Below are 18,544 nucleotides of genomic sequence, written 5' to 3' on the forward strand. Positions count from 1 at the left end.
AAAATATTGTTTCTTAAAGGCTCAGCAAAGAGGCAATTCACTACAGGCAGTCCTTGACTTATGACGGAGTTACGATGAATGGCTCTTACGACATTTATAAATTTACACCGTTTCAAGGTTCTGACTTTAAGACACTTGACACAGCTGCATGCAGCTGGTAAGTCCCTTGTGGGGGGCAGGGAGGGAAGAGGCACAGGGGAGGCAGATCAACACCCCCGCAGCAAGGAAGGGATTGGGGCTGGGATAAGCACTGGCCAGCTGGGGCAGGGGGGTAGGGGGGTGTGCAAAGAGGGGGTGAGGCGGCTCTCTGTTGCATGCTGCCGGTCTGGGAGCTGGTCGTCCAGCGGCTTATCTGGCATGCCCTCCTGGACCAGTGGTGGAAGCCACGACGAGAGCCACCAGATGAGCAGCTCCTGGGCCGGCAGCACGCAGCGACAGGAGCCCCCTCCCCGTGGCCCCCCACCTCAGCTGGGCAGCACTTGCCCTGGCCCCTCCCTCATTGCAGGGGCATTGATCTGCTCCCTCATGCCTCTTCCCTCCCATCATAAGGGACTTACCAGCTGGAGGCAGTTGTGTTGAGTGTCATAAAGGAACCAATCCCCCTTTTCATTGGCATGTGCACCCCCTGGAAGTGCCAGCTGCGAAAATGAAAGTGCCGGTGAAAGTGTACTTCTGGTTTTGCCACTGGCTCGGTAATTGGTCACTAGGGGACCCTTTCCCATCGGTGATTGGCCATGGGGGGACCCCCCCGGACTCAGGAGGCACCAGTCACCCATGCCCTCTTTATAACATTGTTCTTATGGGAAAATTGGTTCCGACTTACAATGTTTCGACTTAAGACTCAGTTTTCAGGAACCAATATATTCAACTCATTCCAAATTTTGCCTTGCTTTTTTTCTCAACACCACTCAACTGTCATTGAAGAAGTATTTAGAGTCTAGAACAGTGATGTTCAACTTGTGGCCTGCAGATCCCTGGGCGTCCATGAAAGATGACTATGATCAAGCAAAAGTATGTGAATACCTACAGTTACAATTCAAAGGGGTCTGCACCCACATTCAAAAAATTTTAGGGGCCCACAAATGAAAAGATTGAAAGCCACTGGTCTAGACCAATGGTTTTCAAGCTTCTTAGGCTCTAGGCACTGCTCAACAAATGTAAATTTTAGCTTTCACAGTTTTTTCACTACAGAAAAATAATACCAAACATTCTTCTGTTGCAAAGAACTCAGAAATGCCACAACATGTCAGAATGTTTTTAACATCATGGGTTCCTATTTGAAATCTCTGGGTTTATCTTATAAATCACGTTTGCACACCTACCTCTGCTAATATTGCAGAGAACCCTGGACCACCTTTGAAAGTTTGCCCCTGGTTGAGAATCACTGGCCTAGACCTTTTTCTGTGTGTAATAGAAACATCTATTTAACATCTCTTAATATCTACTAATAAAATTCAATTTGTTTTGCCAGAATTATTATGTTTTTCTACTTTTGAACAAAATACTGTCTTGAAGCACAGTGTTGCTATTGAGGATCTATGCAGTGTACAAATACAGCCATATCTGGGCTTTAGTTCCAATTAAAAGGGTTTTGGTTTCTAGAAGAGGGATGGAAATCCTGTCCACGTGACAGAGTGGAATGGTGTTAAGCAGACGCAGCCATCTCAGGAGTCACGTCAGCTTCTCTACACATAGCAATTACACCAAAGTAAAGGAAGTTGTGAATTTAAAGTATAGTGTCAATCAGAAGTCTCTCCCCTCAAAAAACAACCCTTAAGTCTTAAGGTAAAGGAAGAGGAGGCAGTAGGGCTTTAGCTAAAAAAGATAAGTAATCAGATGAGATAAGATAATCAGATGCTACCATTGAATACTACCATCAATTTTGTTATTTGAAACAATCAAGGTGTTATTTATCATGCACTTAGTGCAGCCCTAATAATCTACATTATGATATCCTATGCCCTCTACTTCACAGTGTTTATGTAAATCTTAGTTGACTCCACTTGAATACACACAGTGGAAGAAGTCTACCTACAGTGCAGGCTGCGTGGCTATTTTCTGCTTAATCCAGTACCACAAGAGTAGGAAAATACACCTTCCAACTTCAGTCCTGATGACTGAGGTAATGCGAATTCAGGCCAGATGATCTCAACACAGCTCTTACCCAATTTGGTTCAGTTGGATCAAAACCCATTCCTTCAGATCTGCCCTCAAGAACATCCGGACAAGAATCTCGGCACAGGCTTGGCCAGAAGCCGGTTCATGCAGCAATCCTCCCCTGCTGTGCTGAAAGCAGTATGTTTTTACCGCTAGCTCCTTTCTTAAAGTATGTCATAAGGAAACGGTGGTAAAAAGCACTGTTTTGGACTCATGCCAGGCAGGCTTCTGCTTTTGGGTTTCTTTAGGGCTCGGCTCTGCGTTAGCAGAAGTGGCCTCTTGCAGAACCCCTCGGAGGAGGGAGACCAAGGCCGTGTCAGAGCAGGGCGTGTGAAACCCCCGGCCCGGACAGAGCAAAGCGAGGCGCCGCTCGCACCTGGGCGCGTGCTGACCCTCCCCCGGGGCCTCCCGGGGCCAGACCAGTGGCCGTGTGGAGGCGCGGAGGGCGGCCCGCTCGGAGCAGGAAACCGAGCCGCCCAGGCGAGCGGGGGAACTGCACAGCGGGTTTCTCCGCCTGCTCGCCGAGGTGAAAACAAAGCCGGAAAGGGCAGGAACCCCGACGTTTCTCGTCGCGGACCCCCCGCCCGCGGGAGGGGGGGAGGCCGAGCGGACACTTACCCAGCAGCGGGGAGACGGCGGGGCAGTCGCGCAGCGGCTGGGCCGAGTGCGGGCGCGGGGGCTCGGGCTGCGAGAGGTTGGCGGGCGCGCCGGGACGCGGGGCGCGGCTGCGCAGCGGGGACTCGGGGTGCAGGGCGCCACCCGCCAGGTAGTAGAGCAGCGTGAGGGTGAGGTGTAGGGCGCAGAAGGCGACGAGCAGGCGACACGCCTTCTGCAGCGACGTGCCGGGCAGCGCCCCACTGCCCAGCAGCGGCTCCCTCATGCCTGCTCGCCCCGCGGCAGCGACCGCAGCCCGCCGGCGGCCCGGCCCACTCGGCCCAAGGTCGCTGCCGCGGGCTGGCAGCGCCTGCCGGGGCGGGCTGTGGTGATGTAAAGGCCCAGCCGCTCCTCCCCTCTCCCTCCGGTGGGGGCGCGCCACGTGCGGCGGTGCGGGCCGGCCCGGGCGCAGAGCGGCTGGTGGCGGGAGCTGGGCCCCGGCGGCAAGGCGCCCCCTAGGCCAGGGCCCTGCGGCAGAGGGGAGCGAGCCCCCGCGGGCCTGCCTCGGGCTCCGCAGCTGACTTCCTGCCCCTGGGGTGCGGGGCTGGACTCGATGATCTTCCGCGGTCCCTTCCTGCCCTGGTGTCTATGAAGACGTGGGGCCACGCGAATGACAGGGCGGGGGGCCCCTTGCCTGGGGAAGGCAGCGGTGGCATTGCCAGCAAAAGGGACGCCTGGGCAGGCGAGGGATGCCACGGGTGGGGGGGAGGCAGCCGGGCCTATAACTGCAGGCAGAAAGGGAGGAGAGACTTGGGAGGCCCGCAGAGAACGTCCGGTTCAAGAGACCTGCTCCCCCAGGCCTTTTGCGGAAGAGGAGGAAGCTGGACATGGGCAGTTCAGGCAGTCCTCGGACTTACGACCAGCTGGTTCCTGAAAACAGCCTCTTAAGTCGAAAGGCTGTAACTCGGAACCGATTTTCCCATGGGAAACAATGTTATAAATGGGGGGTTGGTTCTTGAACCAATGCCCCATACCCTATTTTCACCAAAAATAACCCCAGAATTTTGTACTCGATCAATTATAGATGACTAATATAGCTACATCAATGTATTTGTATTATAAATAGCAACCATATTGATTTGGAAGGACTTCTCTGAGGTGACTTTGCCAGACTTTTTGAAGGGCTCTTGGCTGGAGTCTTTCCTGGAGTCTTGTCTGCAGGTTTTCCTGGAGTCTTGTCTGCAGGTTTTCCTGGAGTGTTGTCTGCTTTCTTAAAGAAAGTGTCCAAGGAAGTTTGGACTAATGTTCTCCAGGGAGATGGGCGATACAGTGAACTTCTTTGCTGGCTTGGCATTGGATCAAGTGTTGTAAAGTCGAAACTGACTTCAGAAAGTTGAAACAGGGTGTGGATTTATAAACCTTGCAAGTGTGAAATGTAACTTAAAACGTTGTAAGTTGAAGACTGCCTGTAGTAACAGCTGGTTTCCAGGTTCTCATCTAGCACGGGATCTCAGCCAAGAACAGGAGGACAGCGTCATTGGCCCTGTGTTTTTTGTTTTGGGACAACTTATTTGTAGTAGGTAGTGACAAAAGGTGGGAAGATGCAAAAGAATAATGGAGCTGGGGTTGGGGATATGCTGCAGCCTCCAGCAACACGGAGGAGCTGGTTTTCTGAAAGCAGGAGTGATGTCAGGGAGGTGGGAGGAGGCATCTAGTTTTGGAAACAGCCTGCTGGGGTAGGGGATCAAATCTCTTTAGGAATAGTTTAGATTTGTTCTAGCTCTGAAGCTGGTAGACGACTTTTCTCATGCAGTCATTTCAGGATATTTAATTTTCCTGGGGTTTCCCCACAGGACCAGATTGCTCTTAACACCCTTGTGTTCATAGGACTCCTTTCTAGCTGAGAAGAGTAGATACCTCCCCCTCTGTAACCAGCCAAATTCTTCCTCCGCTCTCAGAAGTACATCTGCAGCCAGGGCACTAGCCTGGGCCCCAGCTTCACAGCTGTCTGGAAGACTCACCAAAATCTCACTTTACAAGTAACACATTTCACATTATTTTTCTTTTTGTAAACACTTGGAAGAAGATGAACGTAAACTTCAGTGGTTTGTGTCCTTGCCACTCCTCCTTCTCCATACTCCCTTTTATCTATTATTTTCGACAGAAAAAGGGAGAAAACATGGGGTGGGGAGAGAAAAACGAAGCAGCAAAAGTGAATGCTTGTTAAGGGGATAGAAACTTTGGGGGAAATGAATTCTTTCACCTGAAAATTTCTGTTCTTCAAAAAGAAAAGGTGTGTGAGTGGTGGTGGGTTGGTAAATGAAAAAAGTGTGTGGAAAATTTCAAATGGCTATATTGAGCATATTGTTTCTGCCAGCAAATAGCAAGAGGCCAAGCTGAACTCAGGCGGCATAGTTCTTTTTGCACTACCTTTTAGATCACAGGTCGATCCAGTTTTGTTTTTATTTTTTAATGCTGAAAATGAATGCCAGCAGCCTTCCAGCCCACTGTAGCAAACCAGTATGAGTACAGGCAGTCCTTGACTTACAACACTTATAAATTGCCCCCGTTTCAACTTTCTGACATCAGTTTCAACTTTACAACTCTTGATCAGATACCAAGCCATGCCAGTGAACAAGTTCACTGCGTCACCCATCTCCCTGGAGAACATTAGTCCAAACTTCCTTGGACACTTTCTTTAAGAAAGCAGACAAGACTCCAGGAAAACCTGCAGCCAAGACTCCTGAGAAGACGCCAACCAAGAGCCCTTCAAAACATCCAGCAAAGTCTCCTCAAAGAAGTCCTTCCAAATCAATATGATTGCTATTTACAATATAAATACATTAATGTAGCTATATTACTCATCTGTAATTGATTGAGTACACAATTCTGGGTTATTTTGGGTGAAAATAGGGTATCGGGCCTAGGTTCAGGAACCAAGGGAGGGGAGCGGGGCTTGCCCAGAGTTCTGCGGGGCTGCCTCTGGCTCTGCTCGGCAGGCCCTGCCTTGGGCCCCCCAGCTGACTTCCTGCTCTGGGGCAGGGGGCTGGACTTAACGATCTTCCGAGGTCCTTTCCAGCCCTAATGTCTATGAAATCTATTTATAACATTGTTTCCTATGGGAAAATTGGTTCAAACTTACAACGTTTCGACTTAAGGCATGGTTTTCAGGAACCAATTGCGTTTTAAGTCCGAGGACTTCCTGTATACAAGGGACAGCAAGTGTCTGCAAAAAGACATAGGTTTCAGGATTTAAAGGATAGTACTTGAAATGCTGCATATTATACCTTCCCATTTTCTGAGCAGGATTAGAAAGCGTGAATGCAATTGACAGGTGTTACTCCAATATTTATCTGAGTAATGTGAGTGTATTTTGTGAAATACATCTGGCAAATTTTTTTTACAAGTTACACAAATGAGTTGCTTTCCCTTCGCAGAATCCTCAGGCTAATGCTTTTTAGTATTTCAAGAGGAAGAGACCCAGTATAACTGAAATACAACACTTTGAAATTAAGTTATTTTGTAGCAAGCACCATTTAATGGAGTCCCTCTACAAGTTTCAGAACCTCTTGGTTTGTTTCCTGGTTTGTCTAAACATCCCATATTTGCACTGGGGAAAGTCTTTGGCAAGGGAACTATGGTACGGTTGGGTCTGACAGCTGCTGTATTTTGTGTGTCAAGAGGATGCTCACTCCTGCCAACTCTGCTTTGGGAAGTCAAGATTCCTGGCATATCTCCCTCAAAAAGAAAGTTACAGCAGCATGTTTATTGCTTACCCCTGTGTGCAGCAAATGTCAGTACTCCACTAATATATGAGACTGCTTATGCATTTCACTGTCTGGAAATGAAAGCAATAGAGCCCATTTTGTGACATTAGTGTGTGGCAATTCTTAGCTAGTCCCGTGGAACAATGAACTTTGTTACTCATACCCAGGAATATGATGTTGCAACCACAATACATAATGCACTGTAGCATATCCAAATTAGTGGTATAATCAGATCATAGGAAATGATGAAACAGTTCCAAAGAATGCACTCCGAGGGAAAGGAGTTAAGAGCAGAGAGTCTGCTGAGCATGTACACCCGTGACACACAGAGGCTTGAGACCATGAGCCCCATTTTATCTCGTGTTGATACAAATCATGAACAATTACACTGAAGCCAATAGACTTAGCTTGTTCAAGACTGGTGTGAGATTAAAATGAGGCCCAAAAGGGTTTGTGGTGAATACTTGCTCATTGTCCCACTATGTTGCTGTTTCAGTGTTGTTGGACTTGCTGCACGGCTACAGGGGAATCATTCCAACAGGTTAGCTGTAAAAACAACTAGTTTTAGGTACTGGTAATCAGCACACCACAGATCAGGCCTTGGTTTCCTGAGGGCGTATGTACACTGGAAGAGCTGCAGCTGCTGCAGTTTGATTTGAGATAGCTGTGCTAGCAAAACCTCCTAAGGGGACTCAAGTTACGTCTACATCATGGGATCTGCTACCACTGCTGTAGCAGTACAACCAGGGCCCTAGTATAGACCATACTCTGCCAGCAGAAGGAGTTGCCTATACTGCCAGAGTTCCTGTAAGCAACAGAAGCTGTGAGGGTAGGGCTTCTGTGGGCACAGCTGCATCTGGGGTGGGGGCGGAGGAGGGCAGAAGTGGAGCTGACAGAGCTACATCAGCTACAGAATGCAATCTCCACAGTCCTGGCCAAAGTTGCTTTGCTAGCAGAAATGCTTTGCCAGTATAGACATGTCCATAGCATATGTTGACAGACGGGTTTTTGTATCCATGTAGTTATACCAAATCACCAAATGATATAATCCTAGCTGACAAATTCCTCTTCTGTTAGCACTGCTGCATCTGCATCAAGTTTTTTTTGCCAGCAGAGCTGCCTCAGCTGTGATTTAATTGTTTCTGAACCCTCCTACTCGACATAGGTTTATCATCAAAACTTTGTAGTGTTGTCCTGGCCTTGGTCAAGCTTGACTTTTGGGCTGCTGTTATGGTAGATTATTTTGAAGGTGTGGCCATTTTGATTTTTAGAACAAACATTGACTTTATAGAGATGTAACCCATGCCAGCATGCTAAGGCCAGGTGATGCACTGGATTTTGGGTCCTGAGGGTACCAGTAGCTTTGGTAGCTCCTCAGGCAGACTACTGACTGAGGGGTCCCATGGAAAGGTACGTCCCTCACCCTTACTGCCCAGGAATTAGTTCTGAATCCAATGAACACATTATTATACACAACTATTTTATATACATGAAAAAATAGACAAAGAAATATAATAATAGTTAATAACAAAACTAACAATTTAGAATAAATTTACAAATACAACGTTAGGTGGATAATTCCAGCACACTGGGTGGTCCTACTTGGATTAAACTACCTAAATAACAAAATTCACTTAGCTATAACCCTTTAAAATAGTTTTCCCCATAACCCAATTGGTTTCCTTCTGGTCACAACCCCCTTCCCAGAATAATAAATCCTTTATTCCTTCCTGGTAACAGCAAAACAGACTCTGAACAGGATTGGCAGATTAATCTCTTAAACCAGGGGTTGTCAACCAGGGGGATGCATACCCCAGGGGTACTTGGGAAGGCCCTAGGGGGTACGTGTGGGCAGGTGGGGATGGAGCACCGCCACCTACCACCCCATGCCATCACCTCCCAGGAGCAGGGCCAGAGCAGGACAAGAGCAGCGGTGCCCCTCTGTGCTGCCACCACCATCTAGCACCCTGTGCTGCCACCACTGCATCTGGCCGCCAGGGGTACACTTACTAAAAAAGGTTCAAAATCCCTGTCTTAAGCAGTTTCCTTCTGGAAATACACTTACAGCAAACTAGTGATTAGATGTCTCCTCACACACCCGTGCTGGTTTGTTTTCTCTCAGCCCTCTCCCTCTCAGGACCATGTTCCTCTCCCCTCACATCCACCTGCAGACAGGGGTTTCCCTCTTCAGGTCTCTGACTCTGCAGCTAGAGCCTTCCTAGCTCCAATTTCATCCCAGCTCTCAGACGTTCTCTTCTTTACCCACCCTCAGCTTTTTTATGGCTCAGTAGCAGCCAGTCAGAGCCCCCGGTTTGCAATATGGGCTCTGGTCACAATTCAGACGCTCCAATAAAAACCATGCACTGTGCACTGCATAATCTCCTGTCTGGTAAAGTTTATGCATTCTCTGCAAAGTTGCCATCCTTTTCTTGCAGAGCTCTTAAGCACAGCTTGTGCAGCCAGGTGAGCTTTGCACCTGTTACAAGAGAAATAGTAACTAGTCCAAAAGGGGGTGCCCTGAGTGGAATTCAGTACCTGGAGCGTCATTGTCCATGCTTTCTACAGGAGGTGAAACTGTGATTAAAGAATGTTCTGCAGAAACAATAGCCAGACAGTTTACTTGGAGCTTCAGACACAGTAAATCTAGCAGAGCCTTGCGGTTTGGCTATGAATTGTGCATATAGCCAGATGCCAAAAGGACTTGTTACAGATGTTTGCAGCTGAAGGCTGCCAACTTCTTGGACTCTAGAAGAATTGCCAACTATTAAAGGCAGGGATGGGCAATTATTTTGGCTGGAGGACTGAGTTTTGGTGAGCTGTTAAGGGCTGCTCAGGGCTGTTAAGGGTGACTCCCCAACCTGAAGGAATAGCTTTGGGCATGTATAAGTGAGCCATGCTGATCCTTGGTGTGAGACAGATGAAGTCCAAATTCCAATGGAAACAAGGGATATGATAGGTTCTCTGTCATAGTGAGTCGTCAAGTGGAGACTGGACACTTTCTACATAGTAACTCCTGGACAAGCTAGAAGGAAGAATCTCCAGGAGAAAGTCAAGCTGGAGGGAGCAGGAGAGATTGCCAGAGGTGACCATGTAAAATGGTTGCCATGTGATATCAGAGAACTACACAATGAACAACCCACATATATGCTTTGCCAGGGAGGCCTCAGATAAATATTCCAGGGAGGCCAAGTACAAACTGAGTCTCTGTATAAGTAGCCCTAACCCTGCTGTCTTGAGTGGAGTTGTGCTAACTTATAGTGGAACCAAACCCATCCATGCCAGTCACAGCCACTCCATGAAACTCTCTGGGGAACTGGTGGATTATTGGGGAGGAAGGTATATGATGGTGGGGGATCAGTGACATGCTGGTGGTGCCCTGACCCTGCTGTTGCCACTCATTGCCAAGCCATAGTCCACTCAGCCCTGCTGCTGCCCTTCACTCCCGACCCCCTGACCCCAACTCTGCCAGTGCCCCTCATTCCCAAACTGCAGTACCCTGCCGCCCTGGGCCATGATGGTGCCCTTCACACCTGACCCACAACTCCCCCCGCCCCTGTCCCCGCCACTGCCCCACACTCCCAGCCCACAGTCTATCCCCCATGCCCCTCCTGACCCTCAGACCCCTGCTCCCCCAGCCAGAGGGACCACAGCGGTCCCTGTCCTGACTGAGCTGAAGTGTGGTGGCTCTGATTCATGCAGGTGGTGCCAGACTGTGTCTGGCCCCCACATGGGCTTGAGGGAAGAGGAGGAGAGGCTTTTGGCCCTCCTGGCCCTGGGATGGGGCTGCTGCATCGTACTAGGCAGCCTGGCCACGGCCCCTCTCCTTCCCTCCCAGCAGCATCTCTTGGCCACTGTGCCCCTGCAAGCAACAGGCACTGACCTCTGTGCTTGGCTTTGTGGAGAAACTCAACTGTTCTCTGTAATTCACATCTAGATACTAGGACAGTGGATACCCTAGAAGCCTGTGCAAGTAAAGCAACAGCTGCCACCCGTGGTATGAAGACATCATTACAGTAAACTGCTCTCACCTAAACATCGTCTATTTTAATGTTGCCAAGTGTGAACTCATACATCTAGGACATAAGAGTGCAAGTCATATTTAAAGGAGTGGAGGCTGAGAAACAACTACTGAGAAAGGGACTTAAGGATTGTGATAAAAACCAGCTGAACACGAGCTCAGGGTATGATGCTCTGCCAAGGGGGAAAACCTGTCCTTACCTGCAGCATTAGGGAAATGCTAGAATATTGGGCTCTCTATGCTGTCTGCAGGTTGAAAAAGATATTGAATGCAGGGAAGCATTCAAAAGAGAGTTACCAGAGGGATTTGAAACCTGGAAATATCTACTTGATAGCGAAAGAAAAAGAAGCTCCATTTAGGTGCTGTAACCAAGGGAAGGGAGAGACAATTCCTAGATGTCAGTCCGTGGGTGCCTACATGGTACTTTTTACCATTACACATAGAACCAGCCTATAAGGGTAGGTGTTATTATCTGTATATTTCAGGCAGGCATGTTGAAAGGTGGAGTGCCTGAGAAAACTGCTGAAGTGCCAAATGACTGAAAAGGACCCAAATCTTGTATTTCCTAGTGCCCTCTTCTATGCATTGTATGACAGTGCCTTGTCACATCCCTGGCCCAGGACCTACTGACATAATCAGGAGTCTTTCTGCCCACTTCCATGTGAAGGGAGCTGTGCGGTGTGGCAGGAGCCACAGCTGGAGGCGAGGGGAGAAAGCCCTGCTGGGCCAAGCTGGCTTCCCCTTGCCTACTGCGGTGAGTCCCCCCGCCATTCCTGCTACTCCTGAGCCACTCCAGGAGGTTGCGCATGGGAAACTTCTGCCCCATGCATGGAGCTCCAGCAGCAGCCCCTGGACTGAAGCCATTCACTCAGATGCCTTCTGCCTTCCAAGGCTGTCCAGGGGCTGCTGCCAGAGCTCCATGCATGGGGCAGAAGTTTCCCACCCCAGCAGCATGGCACGGTGGTGGCAGTGACAGCTACAGGCAAGTGGGACAGAACAACCCCCCACCCTGGTCTGTCCGCAGCTGCTTGTTAGGCTGCAGCCCTGGATGCTGCACAGGGCAGTAGTGGCGGCAGTGCTCGGGCTGCACGGCCACCTCTGAGCTGGCCCAGGAAGCCTGCTTCCCAGCCAGCCCCCACTTGGGGGCCAGATGCCAGCTGGCAGGGCCCCTTGGGAGGGTTAGGGACTGGGGCTATTCCCCCTCCCTCCAGCATCTGGCAGAGGGGACAGAAGGAGGCTTAATCTGCCACTCAGCAGTGGTCAAGAAGGGCAGACCTGGCTGTGATCCCCCCTGAGAACAGTGGAGGTAGAAGGGAGAATAATCCCCCTCTGCCTCAGGGGCCACGCTTGCCCACCACTGCAGCAGCAAGAGGGGAGCGTCTGGCAGACCCAGCTCAGGTCTGCCGATGGGACATGGACAGGGGAATGAAACCCCTCTCTGGCCAGTTTAGTCTGGAGTGGCCATATCTGCCTCCAGCACAGCTTCCCCACAGCCAAGGATGCACTCCAGTGCCCTGCAAAGACTAACCTGCAAAGGTTGAACCAATTCAGGCTTTGGCTTTTTGAATGTCTATCCATAGCCTGTAAGCTCTCCCCATTTGTTAGAAGGGATTTTGAGAAAGGGACTCAGACTCTCTCAGCCCACTGGGCTCCAGCCACTTAAACTAAATTTTCCAGTCAACTTAATTCTTCTTCTCTTAACCTCCCTTGGGCTGCCTCCACCCTTTTGGTCCAGTTATGGCTACAGCCCCTGGGGAGCTAGTCTGCACAAATATATAAATGTATATGCAACTAGCTATGCACAGAGCTGTTTCCAGCCTGCCCAGGGCTTTCTTTATCTTTGTGGGCTTATCTCCTGGTTGATCAGACCTTGGTTGCCACAGTATAAGTGGATTAGTGCACATGCTGCTGTGGAGACGGGCTTTGCCCTGCTAAGAATCCTTTCGAAAGTCCAAACAGTCCAAAGCTGGGTGCTTGCAGCCTTGCTGTTGGGCTTTGCTTCCTTGGGAGCCCCTCAGCCAGTCCTCATAACATAAAACAACCCTTGGTTCAAACAAGCAAATGAAGAAAGCAAACCTTTACCCTTTCCCCAGGTGGTAGGAGAGGGCCCTTCAGCACTGGCCATCCCTAATATAACTGACTTCTCTGGTAGTGACCTGTCTTCTGCCTATGTCCTGCCTTGCAGTGGAGAGAGCCTCATGCTTGCTCTAAATGAACTAGCTGAGGTACTGGAAGCAGTCCGGGCTTTGAAGAATAAAGCTCTGGGCGTACTAACTTATCTTATCCTGTAAGAATACATTAGGCAATAGACTGCTCTTTTATCTCAGCTTAATTTGTACAAAATGAACTTCTTCAACCAGGAGATTTTGCAACACCTTCAGCTTTTCTGTGAAATATGAATTTTCATTTCCACCCAGGAGAAATTTTACCATCTTTGCATTCTCCTATGCCTGGAGAAGGGTGAGTGTGCCTGAAAGCTTGCAAATAAAGAATTTTTTGTTTATAAATATCTAGTTGGTTTAATAAAAGATATCACCTCTACCCAGAGTTCTGATTCCTTAGGCAATATAGACCTCTCTGCTGTTGCTGGGATTATCCAAGCTGGCCCAGGTATCTTCATGGTGAGCTACAGCACTGACATACCTGTCAAGGCCAGGCACAGCTAATAGATTAGTACCCTGTGCTGGGTATTATGCGTGCTTGTACATGTGGGGGATGCCTGCTCCGATGCATTCTAATTTGGGCGCTTGTACATCTTATCAGCTTTCTCTAGCTAAAGATATTTCCTAGGTTTTTTTCACTCTTGCAACAATAAATGATGTTACATTTATGTTATATAACATGTTTAAGACTCATAATGGATTAATATGCTATTACTAGTAAAAAAGCTAGGGGGCACCTCATAATAATTTTATCCTCTTGACCTCCTAGTACTAAATTACAGCAGGGGGCAGTTTAGGAATGTATTTAGTGATTGGTTTATTTTTTCGGGTGGCTTTCAATTACACTCCTCCCTACCCCCAACATTTCTTACATTCGCCTAGCTATTCATTTTTGGGTGCTCTCTCCTGGTGCTCTCCCCGACAAATCTACACGGTATCCACTTTTCCCCTTCCCATCATGTTGAGGGGGCAGTCGAGCCCCTAATTTGAAGACCAGAAGAAATTGTTGGCTGCTGGGCAAAGCCTCTTTGTATGCTTTCTATGATCACTATGGCCAGAGAAAGCTGGGGTGCTTTTGGCCAGCTCAAGGGACACTGGCACACCCTCACAGCCCACCTCGAGGTTGCCAAGGCCAATATCCCCCATGTCATCATTGCAACCTGTATACTGCATAACATCTGCAAGGCCTGTGGGGAAACTGTTCTGTGAGGCCTGCTTGTCCTGGGGGTCTCCTGCAGCTGCTGCAGCAGCAATCCTACTACTCAGAACCTGGCTGGTAGCCCGAGTGTGGCTCCGGCCAGCCAGGCTCCAGTTCTGAGTGGTGCGTGCTGTCCCTGTGTGTGCTGCTCCACATTTTTTGTGTGGGTTTTTTAAATCCTTGCCTATCCAGGGGTCAAATTCCAACCCTCCTCCCCCCCCCCCCCGCTGCTCCCTTGCAGCATGGAGAACAGCTGAATGTGCTGTATGTGATGCTGCACACATGTCTGCAGCACTGCACAGCCATGGTCATCTGGACGTAGCCTGTGATTGTATGTTTGGGGTTGGCTCTTTTAGGAAATGTATTTTACTGATAAAGCACATGAGAGAAATATGAGAAAAGTTGTGCAAGAGGAAACCTGTCTGTACATGCTTTTCATACAGAGTGAACTGACACTTAGCCCAGAAAGTATCCTTGTGACCCTCCTCACTTCTGCAGTCCTTAGTGGGGCTACTCCTAACATACATCTTGATGGACTGGATCCAAATGACTTGCCCAGAATGAATCAACCACCTGAAACACCCAAACCACGTAGCTATCATTCCTCACAGCTCCAAATGCGATACTTTGCTGAACACTGCTTAGGCACACAGATGCCAGCTTTTCCACATAAATGGGGTTACTCTGTGTGTCCACTGCACTGTAGGCTGAAAACTGAGCCCTATTTCTAAGCCTAAACTGGCATCTGTGTTCATAAGCATGACCAGTTCCTGACAACAGGTTGCTAGGCTGTGAGGAATTCCCTAGCTTGTATACCTAGGTGCTTGATCTCAAATGGGAGCATTTACAGGTATAGCGTAGAGACGGAATATATGGGCTAGAGAAGGACAACTCCAGAAACGTGGCCACTTTGGGCTCTAAAGAAGTTTTTTGCGGCTTACCGCAGCAGCTTAATGAGTCTAGCTCAGGTCAGCACCTCACCCCTGCCATACAGCATATTTTTATGACAGGAAACAACAGTTTATGTACTGAAATATTTACTCTACTTGAGGAATTTCCAAGTGCAGCACAGATAACTGCCAAAGGCAAATATGTATTTAAATGCCAGGGGTAAGGAATAAGCAGTGTTTTGCAGTGGTTTCCAAACTCAAGCCCCCAGCTCTGAAAAAAACTACATGGTTTATTGGAGGGAGATTATAAGCCTTCTCACCTAAAGTTGGTTCAAAGCAAGTTGTATAAAAACCCACAGAGGTGAAGATGGGTGAGAAAATGCACAGAAGGAAGCATGTCAGGCCTGTGCATGGTTGTGCAGAACTTTCATGGATCTGATATATGGCTGTCAAAAAAGTGCTATCTCGTTACTTGGCTAAATGGCTATGCAGATGTTCATTAAATTCCTGTGAGCTGTTTGATCTCTTCTTCCTGCTTCTCCTGCAACAGATTCTCTGCAGAGCTGCCTTCCTGGCTACCTTTGAGAACCAGCTCGGGAAGGCTGCCATGCTAGGGGAGGGAATGAATCCAGGCTGCAGGGATACTGCTGTGAAAATACCCATTGATGGCATTTCCTAAAGGAAGAGAGAGAGGAGAGACTGTGATGCCTAGGATCAGAAACTGCTGGGGGTTTTCCTTTTATCTGCCTTGCACTGAGAAACCCAACAAAGGACACTAGCCAATGCCAGCTGAGGTGGTAATTTATTTCTGTGATGTGGACAACAGATCACGAAGCACTGGTCTGGACACAAGGCACTTTGGAGCTCTTAGATACTAACTAATTCTGTTTATTATTAAGGAAGCAGTTGTCTGAATCATAGAGAAGTATGACTGGAAGAGACCTCCAGTGATCATCTGTCCAATCCCCTGCTGGAGGCAGGATCATCCCTATTCAAACTATTCTGTATACATACATTTTCTAACCTATTAGCAAAACTACGCAGTCAGTCTGGACAAAACCACAACACGTAACACTCTAACCTGCCACAAGCCTATTTGGGACCTTTTTCACTTGGGTAAGCCCACTAATTTACTAAAATCTGCCACTTATGGGTGGCGGGAGAAAAAAAAAGGACCACAACTGATTATGGGGGACAAAAAATGACAAAAAGGAATGTGCAGGTGAGTCAGAGAGCCAAAACAAGTGCACCCTTGGGGGACACTGAGCAGAGCAATCCAGACAGCACCCACTGATTCTTAAAGGCCACCAGAGAGCCAGCGGCTACTATCCAGTGGTGGTCTGCCCGGAGGTGGGACTGGAGAAAGCCCAGGAAGATGGCTCCACAGTCCCTGGGAACCCTCCCGGCCAGAACCTCCTTCCTGGTAACATAGATGGCCAGCTTGGCCAGGGCCAGGAGGAGGTTGACCAGGAGGTCCCTGGCTTTGGTAGGGCCACGGAAAGGGTGTGAAAAAATAAACAAGTGGAGGGGAACATGCAGCCAGAACTCAATAAGAGGTTCTGGAGGAGGAGGTGCAGGGACAGCAACTTGGCGCGCTCAAGGAACATGTGCTTCAGGGTCTCCCTCTGCACACAGAACAGACAAGTGTCAGGGCATAAACTCTGGCAGATACATGTATTTGACCTTGATCCTAGGTGGTGCGTGGGATCAAGGTCAAATACAGGCTAGGCCACTGGGGTCCATTGGCCTTGCCCTCACCTAGGTTATCCCACCACTTGGTGTCTGGGCAGGATGCGAGGGCAGTATGGTGGAGCATACGGTGGATGAGTGTATAGAGCTGGTGATGGTGGGCTGAGGAGAAGCAGACTGGGTGCGTGTCCTCCAGCCTGGTAAGATGATGTGGCAGGGAGTGCTGCGGTGCCCGCTGAGGTGTGGGCCCCACCAGCAACTCCACCAGGCTGGGGGACCCAGGGGGGTGGGGGGATGGTCCTCACACAAGACCTGCTCTAGAAAGGCAAGGGCATCAACAGGCAAGGCAACTTTCACCTCTTGTACTAGGCACAGGCAGGCCTCATGTTCCGCGGGCAGACTCTCACTTAGTGTAGCCCAGGAGGTCTCAGATCCTGGTGAGACCCACCTGGGCCATCCTCTGTCATGTCTAGGGTGTCGCCGTCGCCGAGACTGCCAGCTGGGGGTTCCACAGCCATGGCTCAGCAAGTAGGTTGGTGCCCCAGGCCACCCACAACGGGGACCTGGAGGCAGAGATCAGTCCCCCAGGCCCTGAGGAGGTCTTGGTAAAAGACTGAGCCCTGTGCAAGACTCAGCCCGCACAGGTAGAAGAGCTGCTGGTCATATTACATGGCTACCTGGAACCATATAGGAGTCTCTGCAGGGCCTGAAGCTGGAAGGTCAGTACCTGGCTGCTGAGGCAAACTAGACCCTACCTCCTCAACCTCCCCCTCCACCAAAGGGAGGCTAAGGACCCCTTCAAAGACTCATTGCTGTCCTGACAAGAAAAACTCCAGTGCCAACCTGCCACAGGTAAAGGAGGGGGACCATGATAGCCAAAGACCTGCTGCTGCAAGGTTGTTAAAATATGTTCAAGACATCCAAAGAAAAGAGTTATGCTATCCACTATAAAGAAAGGCAAAACACCCCACAGTCCATACCAATCTAACCATGGGGTAAAAGTCCTTCCTGACCCTAACTGGTGATAGGTCTGACCGTGAGCAGAGGGGCAAGACCCTCGATCCAGGAACCTCCAGGTTTAAGTCCCAGCAGAAGCATTTGCGCATCCCAATCACAATTCCTGGCCTTGGCTGCAGCTAACACCCAGTGGTTCTGAGAAAGGCTTAGCAAGCAAAATAAAACAAAATAAAAACTGTGATGCATGTAGCAAGAGGAGAGGAAAAAATTTCCAACCCCTGGCAACCAGAGAAGCCCAGAATCACGGGAAATACCCATAGTAGAGCATTGTATGGGCACAGCTACTTCTAAATCATCCCAGACCAGTGCCTGTCCAACATTTTCTTGAACATCTCCAGTGATGGGGATTCCACAGTTTCCCCAGACAAGGCTTCATTGTTCTAACAGTGAAGAAGTTTTTCATGATATCTAATCTAAATTTACTTTGTTGCAATGTCAAGTTATGTAAGTCCATGTCCTGCTCCCTGCAGTGAGAGAGAAAAGGTGTTTTCCCTCTTCTTTATGCCAGCCCTTCAGGTATTTGAAAACTGCTATCATGTCCCTTTTGAATCACCTTTTCTGCAACTGACCATGCCTACTTACTTCAACCTTTCTTCATAGATTTCATAGACATTAGGGCTGGAAGGGACCTCGGAAGATCATCGAGTCCAGCCCCCTGCCTGAGGGGCAGGAAGTCAGTTGGGGTAATAGGATCCCAGCAAGATAAGCATCCAAATTTCTCTTGAAAGTGTTCAAAGTAGGTACTTGAACCACCTCTGGTGGCAGGCTATTCCAGACCTTGGGGGCTCGAACAGTAAAGAAATTCCTCCTTATGTCCAGCCTGAAACGGTCTTGCAGTAGTTTATAACCATTTGACCTCATCATCCCTTGGGATGCTCTGGTGAACAAATGTGGTCACCCTTGAAACTTATAGGTGGCCCTCAGGTCATGCCCGAGCCTGCACTTTTCCAGGCTAAAGAGTCCCATGGCTCTCAGCCTGTCATTGTAAGGTCTGTTTTCCTGACCTCTGATCATGCACATGGCTCTTTGCTGGACTCTCTCAAGCTTCTCCA

At 49.1% G+C, this 18,544-nt stretch overlaps 1 protein-coding gene across 1 annotated transcript in view; it reads right to left on the reverse strand.

Annotated features, from left to right (window-relative positions):
* The window catches only part of B4GALT1 (beta-1,4-galactosyltransferase 1), a 52,535-nt gene extending 49,292 nt beyond the window's left edge, over positions 1–3,243 (reverse strand). Inside the window, exon 1 of the mRNA XM_090039007.1 lies at positions 2,776–3,243. Within this exon, the coding sequence (XP_089895133.1) occupies positions 2,776–3,037 (262 nt within the window). The 5' untranslated portion in view covers positions 3,038–3,243. The remainder of the gene's footprint in view (positions 1–2,775) is intronic.
* Between the last annotated feature and the right edge of the window lie 15,301 nt (positions 3,244–18,544).

This window comes from Crocodylus siamensis, chromosome 3 (assembly GCF_052110815.1).
Source record: "Crocodylus siamensis isolate JL-2025a chromosome 3, ASM5211081v1, whole genome shotgun sequence".
In the NCBI taxonomy this organism is placed as follows: domain Eukaryota; kingdom Metazoa; phylum Chordata; order Crocodylia; family Crocodylidae; genus Crocodylus; species Crocodylus siamensis.